The 10,000-nt window shown below is 44.1% G+C and overlaps 1 protein-coding gene across 2 annotated transcripts in view; it reads right to left on the bottom strand.

Moving 5' to 3' along the window:
- Window positions 1–10,000, bottom strand: part of dnmt3bb.1 (DNA (cytosine-5-)-methyltransferase 3 beta, duplicate b.1) — a 49,038-nt gene that overhangs the window by 26,233 nt on the left and 12,805 nt on the right. For both annotated transcript variants that reach the window (XM_061926020.2, XM_061926019.2), the window contains 6 exons: window positions 9,958–10,000; window positions 3,583–3,706; window positions 3,461–3,525; window positions 3,279–3,401; window positions 2,774–2,911; window position 1 (listed from right to left, as the gene is read on the bottom strand). The exon at window position 1 is cut by the window's left edge and continues 158 nt beyond it; the exon at window positions 9,958–10,000 is cut by the window's right edge and continues 42 nt beyond it. In XM_061926020.2, the coding sequence (XP_061782004.1) occupies window position 1; window positions 2,774–2,911; window positions 3,279–3,401; window positions 3,461–3,525; window positions 3,583–3,706; window positions 9,958–10,000 (494 nt within the window). The remainder of the gene's footprint in view (window positions 2–2,773; window positions 2,912–3,278; window positions 3,402–3,460; window positions 3,526–3,582; window positions 3,707–9,957) is intronic.

Below are 10,000 nucleotides of genomic sequence, written 5' to 3'. Positions count from 1 at the left end.
CCTGCACACACCAGGGACAAGACCCTCATGTCATCATCTATGCAGTCTACACATAGCTCTTATGTGTGACTGCCATCATATTGCAGTCTACACGTATCTCTTATGTGTGACTGCCATCACATTGCAGTCCACACGTATCTCTTATGTGTGACTGCCATCATATTGCAGTCTACACGTATCTCTTATGTGTGACTGCCATCGTATTGCAGTCTACACGTATCTCTTATGTGTGACTGCCATCATATTGCAGTCTACACGTATCTCTTATGTGTGACTGCCATCATATTGCAGTCTACACGTATCTCTTATGTGTGACTGCCATCATATTGCAGTCTACATGCATCTCTTATGTGTGACTGCCATCATATTGCAGTCTACATGCATCTCTTATGTGTGACTGCCATCATATTGCAGTCCACATGTATCTCTTATGTGTGACTGCCATCATATTGCAGTCCTCACGCATCTCTTATGTGTGACTGCCATCATATTGCAGTCTACACGTATCTCTTATGTGTGACTGCCATCATATTGCAGTCTACACGTATCTCTTATGTGTGACTGCCATCATATTGCAGTCTACGCGTATCTCTTATGTGTGACTGCCATCATATTGCAGTCTACACGTATCTCTTATGTGTGACTGCCATCATATTGCAGTCTACACGTATCTCTTATGTGTGACTGCCATCATATTGCAGTCTACATGTATCTCTTATGTGTGACTGCCATCATATTGCAGTCTACATGTATCTCTTATGTGTGACTGCCATCATATTGCAGTCTACACGTATCTCTTATGTGTGACTGCCATCATATTGCAGTCTACGCGTATCTCTTATGTGTGACTGCCATCATATTGCAGTCTACACGTATCTCTTATGTGTGACTGCCATCATATTGCAGTCTACACATATCTCTTATGTGTGACAGCCATCATATTGCAGTCTACACGTAGCACTTGTGTGTGACTGCCATCATATTGCAGTCTACACGTATCTCTTATGTGTGACTGCCATCATATTGCAGTCTACACGTATCTCTTATGTGTGACTGCCAACATATTGCAGTCTACACGTATCTCTTATGTGTGACTGCCATCATATTGCAGTCTACACGTAGCTCTTATGTGTGACTGCCATCATATTGCAGTCTACACCTAACTCTTATGTGTGACTGCCATCATATTGCAGTCTACACGTAGCTCTTATGTGTGACTGCCATCATATTGCAGTCTACATGTATCTCTTATGTGTGACTGCCATCATATTGCAGTCTACACGTATCTCTTATGTGTGACTGCCATCACATTGCAGTCTACACGTATCTCTTATGTGTGACTGCCATCATATTGCAGTCTACACGTATCTCTTATGTGTGACTGCCATCATATTGCAGTCTACACGTAGCTCTTATGTGTGACTGCCATCATATTGCAGTCTACACCTATCTCTTATGTGTGACTGCCATCATATTGCAGTCTACACGTATCTCTTATGTGTGACTGCCATCACATTGCAGTCTACACGTATCTCTTATGTGTGACTGCCATCATATTGCAGTCTACACGTATCTCTTATGTGTGACTGCCATCATATTGCAGTCTACACGTAGCTCTTATGTGTGACTGCCATCATATTGCAGTCTACACGTATCTCTTATGTGTGACTGCCATCACATTGCAGTCTACACGTATCTCTTATGTGTGACTGCCATCATATTGCAGTCTACACGTATCTCTTATGTGTGACTGCCATCATATTGCAGTCTACACGTATCTCTTATGTGTGACTGCCATCATATTGCAGTCTACACGTATCTCTTATGTGTGACTGCCATCATATTGCAGTCTACACGTATCTCTTATGTGTGACTGCCATCACATTGCAGTCCACACGTATCTCTTATGTGTGACTGCCATCATATTGCAGTCTACATGTATCTCTTATGTGTGACTGCCATCATATTGCAGTCTACACGTATCTCTTATGTGTGACTGACCATCATATTGCAGTCTACACGTATCTCTTATTTGTGACTGCCATCATATTGCAGTCTACATGTATCTCTTATGTGTGACTGCCATCATATTGCAGTCTACACGTATCTCTTATGTGTGACTGCCATCATATTGCAGTCTACACATAGCTCTTATGTGTGACTGCCATTGTATTGCAGTCTACACGTATCTCTTATGTGTGACTGCCATCATATTGCAGTCTACATGCATCTCTTATGTGTGACTGCCATCATATTGCAGTCTACATGCATCTCTTATGTGTGACTGCCATCATATTGCAGTCCACATGTATCTCTTATGTGTGACTGCCATCATATTGCAGTCCTCACGCATCTCTTATGTGTGACTGCCATCATATTGCAGTCTACACGTATCTCTTATGTGTGACTGCCATCATATTGCAGTCTACACGTATCTCTTATGTGTGACTGCCATCATATTGCAGTCTACACGTATCTCTTATGTGTGACTGCCATCATATTGCAGTCTACACGTATCTCTTATGTGTGACTGCCATCATATTGCAGTTTACACGTATCTCTTATTTGTGACTGCCATCATATTGCAGTCTACGCGTATCTCTTATGTGTGACTGCCATCATATTGCAGTCTACACATATCTCTTATGTGTGACTGCCATCATATTGCAGTCTACACGTATCTCTTGTGTGTGACTGCCATCATATTGCATACATTTAATTGAAAATAAAAATAAGTATGACTGTAGTTAAATATAGAGTAATGATGTCTTACGTTGTACTCGCTGTGCGGCTCACAACTGGACCCGCTGCAGCCGCTCTGGGCCGAGTCCTTGGAGTCGTGTTCCAGCAGGTCCAGCTGGGCCGGATCTGGGACCTGGGCAGACCAGACCACCTGGGAAGGTCGCCCACACTGAGGGAGAGAGAGAGAGAGAGAAAGAGGAAGATGCTTAAACATCTTCTCAGATTTGTTTTTTTTGCTGAAACAGCAAATTAGCATCATATCCAGGTCGTCGACATAAGCGAGTTGTCGACGTAAGCGACCTGTCACACGTGGCCTCATGCAGGCACTAAAAAGAAAACCTATTGATGGACCACTTTGTCATGTCTTGTCGACATAAACCACTTGATGGGTTGGTTGACATAACGGTTCATCCACTGACAGGTTGTCAACATAAACAGGTTGTCTACATAAATGGGTTGTCCAAATAAGACGGGTTGGTGACGTAAATGTGTTGTCAACATAAGCGTGCCAACAAAGTGAGATGAATAGTTCGCACCAGGTTGGCGGCGACACGCTCGTGTTTACGCGTGACTCTGCGGCGCTTGGCGTGCGGCGTCAGGCCGGCCTGGAAGATGCTTCGGGGGCGTGGCCTCTGTCTCAACGCCAGCCGGGACTTGTCCTGAAAAAGACACGCACACGTTTATGTTGTCCGCCACCTCGACACGGCGTCCACATTACTTTGCTGTGGGACTCCTCCTCCTTCCTGCTCCTGACTCCGCCTCCTTCCAAGCACACCTGGCCATCTGATTGGACACAAGGGTTGTTACATCACCACGTAGCACACCTGGCGAGCGGGCTACCTGGCGGGGAGGGGGCGGGGCCGAAGGGCGACGGCGGCTGGGCGGGAGTCAGCGGGCTGTGGTCGTTGGCGAGCTCCACGCCGCTGTCGTTCTCCGAGAGGCCTCCAGGTGGACTCACCTGTGCCTGGGAGAGAAGGTGTGGCTTATGACATCATGTTGACGTCTACAAACCCCGTTTCCATATGAGTTGGGAAATTGTGTTAGATGTAAATATAAACAAAATATAATGATTTGCTAATCATTTTCAAGCCATATTCAGTTGAATATGCTACAAAGACAACATATTTGATGTTCAAACTCATAAACTTATAGACCACCACCATGTATCCCAGTGGACATGTGGCTGTAGACCACCACCATGTATCCCAGTGGACATGTGGCTGTAGACCACCACCATGTATCCCAGTGGACATGTGGCTGTAGACCACCACCATGTATCCCAGTGGACATGTGGCTGTAGACCACCACCATGTATCCCAGTGGGCAATAAAAGAAGTAACAACACACAACACTGCTAGTGTGTTGGTGATTCACCCCTAGCCCCGCCCCCTTTGTGCTCAGGTGACGCCCCCTGCAGGTCACATGACCAAACAACACATGACTAAATGCACAGGAGGAAGGAAGGAAGTAGCCCCGCCCCCTTTTTGACAGGTTGATATATGAGAGTGCAAAAGAGGAACAAGTGCTAACTGACATCAACGTTCATACGTGTTGACGATCAAGATGATACCAGACATCGTTCATACGTGTTGACGATCAAGATGATACCAGACATCGTTCATACGTGTTGGTCATCAAGATGATACCAGACCACGTTCATACGTGTTGGTCATCAAGATGATACCAGACCACGTTCATACGTGTTGGTCATCAAGATGATACCAGACCACGTTCATACGTGTTGACGATCAAGATGATACCAGACCACGTTCATACGTGTTGGTCATCAAGATGATACCAGACCACGTTCATACGTGTTGATGATCAAGATGATACCAGACCATGTTCATACGTGTTGGTCATCAAGATGATACCAGACCACGTTCATACGTGTTGGTCATCAAGATGATACCAGACCACGTTCATACGTGTTGACGATCAAGATGATACCAGACCACGTTCATACGTGTTGGTCATCAAGATGATACCAGACATCGTTCATACGTGTTGGTCATCAAGATGATACCAGACCACATTCATACGTGTTGGTCATCAAGATGATACCAGACCACATTCATACGTGTTGGTCATCAAGATGATACCAGACCACGTTCATACGTGTTGGTCATCAAGATGATACCAGACCACGTTCATACATGTTGGTCATCAAGATGATACCAGACCACGTTCATACGTGTTGGTCATCAAGATGATACCAGACCACGTTCATACGTGTTGGTCATCAAGATGATACCAGACCACGTTCATACGTGTTGATCATCAAGATGATACCAGACCACGTTCATACGTGTTGGTCATCAAGATGATACCAGACCACGTTCATACGTGTTGGTCATCAAGATGATACCAGACATCGTACATATGTGTTGATCATCAAGACGATACCAGGCAATGTTCATACGTGTTGATCATCAAGATGATGCCAGACCACGTTCATACGTGTTGGTCATCAAGATGATACCAGACCACGTTCATACGTGTTGGTCATCAAGATGATACCAGACCACGTTCATACGTGTTGGTCATCAAGATGATACCAGACCACGTTCATACGTGTTGGTCATCAAGATGATACCAGACCACGTTCATACGTGTTGGTCATCAAGATGATACCAGACCACGTTCATACGTGTTGGTCATCAAGATGATACCAGACCACGTTCATACGTGTTGACGATCAAGATGATACCAGACCACGTTCATACGTGTTGGTCATCAAAATGATACCAGACCACGTTCATACGTGTTGGTCATCAAGATGATACCAGACATCGTTCATACGTGTTGATGATCAAGATGATACCAGACCACGTTCATACGTGTTGGTCATCAAGATGATACCAGACCACGTTCATACGTGTTGGTCATCAAGATGATACCAGACCACATTCATACGTGTTGGTCATCAAGATGATACCAGACCACGTTCATACGTGTTGGTCATCAAGATGATACCAGACCACGTTCATACGTGTTGGTCATCAAGATGATACCAGACCACGTTCATACGTGTTGGTCATCAAGATGATACCAGACCACGTTCATACGTGTTGGTCATCAAGATGATACCAGACCACATTCATACGTGTTGGTCATCAAGATGATACCAGACCACGTTCATACGTGTTGGTCATCAAGATGATACCAGACCACGTTCATACGTGTTGGTCATCAAGATGATACCAGACCACGTTCATACGTGTTGGTCATCAAGATGATACCAGACCACGTTCATACGTGTTGGTCATCAAGATGATACCAGACCACGTTCATACGTGTTGGTCATCAAGATGATACCAGACCACGTTCATACGTGTTGATCATCAAGATGATACCAGACCACGTTCATACGTGTTGATCATCAAGACGATACCAGACAATGTTCATACGTGTTGGTCATCAAGACGATACCAGATCACGTTCATACGTGTTGATCATCAAGATGATACCAGACCACGTTCATACGTGTTGATCATCAAGACGATACCAGACATTGTTCATATGTGTTGGTCATCAAGATGATACCAGACATCGTTCATACGTGTTGGTCATCAAGATGATACCAGACCACGTTCATACGTGTTGGTCATCAAGATGATACCAGACCACGTTCATACGTGTTGGTCATCAAGATGATACCAGACCACGTTCAGATGTGTTGGTCATCAAGATGATACCAGACCACGTTCATACGTGTTGGTCATCAAGATGATACCAGACCACGTTCATACGTGTTGATCATCAAGATGATACCAGACCACGTTCATACGTGTTGATCATCAAGACGATACCAGACATTGTTCATACGTGTTGGTCATCAAGATGATACCAGACATCGTTCATACGTGTTGGTCATCAAGATGATACCAGACCACGTTCATACGTGTTGGTCATCAAGATGATACCAGACCACGTTCATACGTGTTGGTCATCAAGATGATACCAGACCACGTTCAGATGTGTTGGTCATCAAGATGATACCAGACCACGTTCATACGTGTTGGTCATCAAGATGATACCAGACCACGTTCATACGTGTTGGTCATCAAGATGATACCAGACCACGTTCATACGTGTTGGTCATCAAGATGATACCAGACCACGTTCATACGTGTTGGTCATCAAGATGATACCAGACCACGTTCATACGTGTTGGTCATCAAGATGATACCAGACCACGTTCATACGTGTTGGTCATCAAGATGATACCAGACCACGTTCATACGTGTTGATCATCAAGATGATACCAGACCACGTTCATACGTGTTGGTCATCAAGATGATACCAGACCACGTTCATACGTGTTGGTCATCAAGATGATACCAGACCACGTTCATACGTGTTGGTCATCAAGATGATACCAGACATCGTACATATGTGTTGATCATCAATACGATACCAGGCAATGTTCATACGTGTTGGTCATCAAGATGATACCAGACCACGTTCATACGTGTTGGTCATCAAGATGATACCAGACCACGTTCATACGTGTTGGTCATCAAGATGATGCCAGACCACGTTCATACGTGTTGGTCATCAAGATGATGCCAGACATCGTTCATACGTGTTGGTCATCAAGATGATACCAGACCACGTTCATACGTGTTGGTCATCAAGATGATACCAGACCACGTTCATACGTGTTGGTCATCAAGATGATACCAGACCACGTTCATACGTGTTGGTCATCAAGATGATACCAGACCACGTTCATACGTGTTGGTCATCAAGATGATACCAGACCACGTTCATACGTGTTGGTCATCAAGATGATACCAGACATCGTACATATGTGTTGATCATCAATACGATACCAGGCAATGTTCATACGTGTTGGTCATCAAGATGATACCAGACCACGTTCATACGTGTTGGTCATCAAGATGATACCAGACCACGTTCATACGTGTTGGTCATCAAGATGATACCAGACCACGTTCAGACGTGTTGGTCATCAAGATGATACCAGGCCACGTTCATACGTGTTGGTCATCAAGATGATACCAGACCACGTTCATACGTGTTGGTCATCAAGATGATGCCAGACATCGTTCATACGTGTTGGTCATCAAGATGATACCAGACCACGTTCATACGTGTTGGTCATCAAGATGATACCAGACCACGTTCATACGTGTTGGTCATCAAGATGATACCAGACCACGTTCATACGTGTTGGTCATCAAGATGATACCAGACCACGTTCATACGTGTTGGTCATCAAGATGATACCAGACCACGTTCATACATGTTGGTCATCAAGATGATACCAGACCACATTCATACGTGTTGGTCATCAAGATGATACCAGACCACGTTCATACGTGTTGGTCATCAAGATGATACCAAACCATGTTCATACGTGTTGGTCATCAAGATGATACCAAACCACGTTCATACGTGTTGGTCATCAAGATGATACCAGACCACGTTCATACGTGTTGGTCATCAAGATGATACCAGACCACGTTCATACGTGTTGGTCATCAAGATGATGCCAGACCACGTTCATACGTGTTGGTCATCAAGATGATACCAGACCACGTTCATACGTGTTGGTCATCAAGATGATGCCAGACCACGTTCATACGTGTTGGTCATCAAGATGATATCAGACCACGTTCATATGTGTTGGTCATCAAGATGATGCCAGACCACGTTCATACGTGTTGGTCATCAAGATGATACCAGACCACGTTCATACGTGTTGGTCATCAAGATGATACCAGACCACGTTCACACGTGTTGATGATCAAGACGTTACCAGACCACGTTCATACATGTTGATCATCAAGACGATACCAGACCACGTTCATACGTGTTGATCATCAAGACGATACCAGACCACGTTCATACGTGTTGATGATCAAGACGATACCAGACCACGTTCATACGTGTTGATCATCAAGACGATACCAGGCGACATTCATACGTGTTGATCATCAAGACGATACCAGACCACGTTCATACATGTTGGTCATCAAGACGATGCCAGACCACGTTCATACGTGTTGATGATCAAGACGATACCAGACCACTTTCATACGTGTTGATCATCAAGACGATACCAGACAACGTTCATACGTGTTGATCATCAAGACGATACCAGACCACGTTTATACGTGTTGATCATCAAGACGATACCAGACCACGTTCATACGTGTTGATCATCAAGACGATACCAGACCACGTTTATACGTGTTGATCATCAAGACGATACCAGACCACGTTCATACGTGTTGATGATCAAGACGATACCAGACCACGTTCATACGTGTTGATGATCAAGACGATACCAGACCACGTTCATACGTGTTGATCATCAAGACGATACCAGACAACGTTCATACGTGTTGATGATCAAGACGATACCAGACCACGTTCATACGTGTTGATGATCAAGACGATACCAGACCACGTTCATTCGTGTTGATGATCAAGACGATACCAGACCACGTTCATACGTGTTGATCATCAAGACGATACCAGACTAATTCACTTTAGTTTCAAAAGAACTCCCATTTAAAAATGTTCCTGTCAGATGTCAGCAACCAACAATAACAAAAAGGTCTAAAATGTAGTGATAATAAAAAATAGATGTAATCACTGTAGTATCAACAATAGACTGATACCATTCTTGGTGTCGTTGCTGTCGACATTAGTATCGATCCTCCCACCTCTTATTCAGAGCTAGCTTAGCGGTGTGTCACGTAGCATGTTTAGCTAGTCCTCCAGAAGAAACTTTGCTTATTTGCTGCCATGAAGGCGGGGTCTAGAGTGGAGGGACGTTAGCCGCACCGTATATCGCTAGCTAGGAAGAGCAGAGAGTGAAGGTGTTAGCGAGATGCTAGCTCAAGCAAGCAAACAAACGCAGATAAATAGTTATGTTAAGTTAAATAGTGCGCTCTGATCGCACATGCGGTCTTAGTAGATCACACGCCCACTAATAGCACACACTATTTTATACTTTTTAGTGGCTGATACTAGTATGTTAGTGGAGTAAAAGTAGTATTAGTATGTTAGTGGAGTGTAAGTAGTATATATATATATATATATATATATATATATATATATATGTATATATATATATATATATATATATATATAAGTCTCAGAGCTCCATACTGCCCCCTGGTGTCTGTTGCCGTCATGTCCCCTACTAAACCATAACAGGGATGTTGTGTGACTCACTGTGTTGTTGTTGGTGTCCATGGCGACGGAGGGCAGGGCCGTC

Source organism: Nerophis lumbriciformis, linkage group LG01 (genome assembly GCF_033978685.3).
Source record: "Nerophis lumbriciformis linkage group LG01, RoL_Nlum_v2.1, whole genome shotgun sequence".
Lineage (NCBI taxonomy): Eukaryota > Metazoa > Chordata > Actinopteri > Syngnathiformes > Syngnathidae > Nerophis > Nerophis lumbriciformis.
This window is presented reverse-complemented; position numbering and strand designations above follow the sequence as displayed.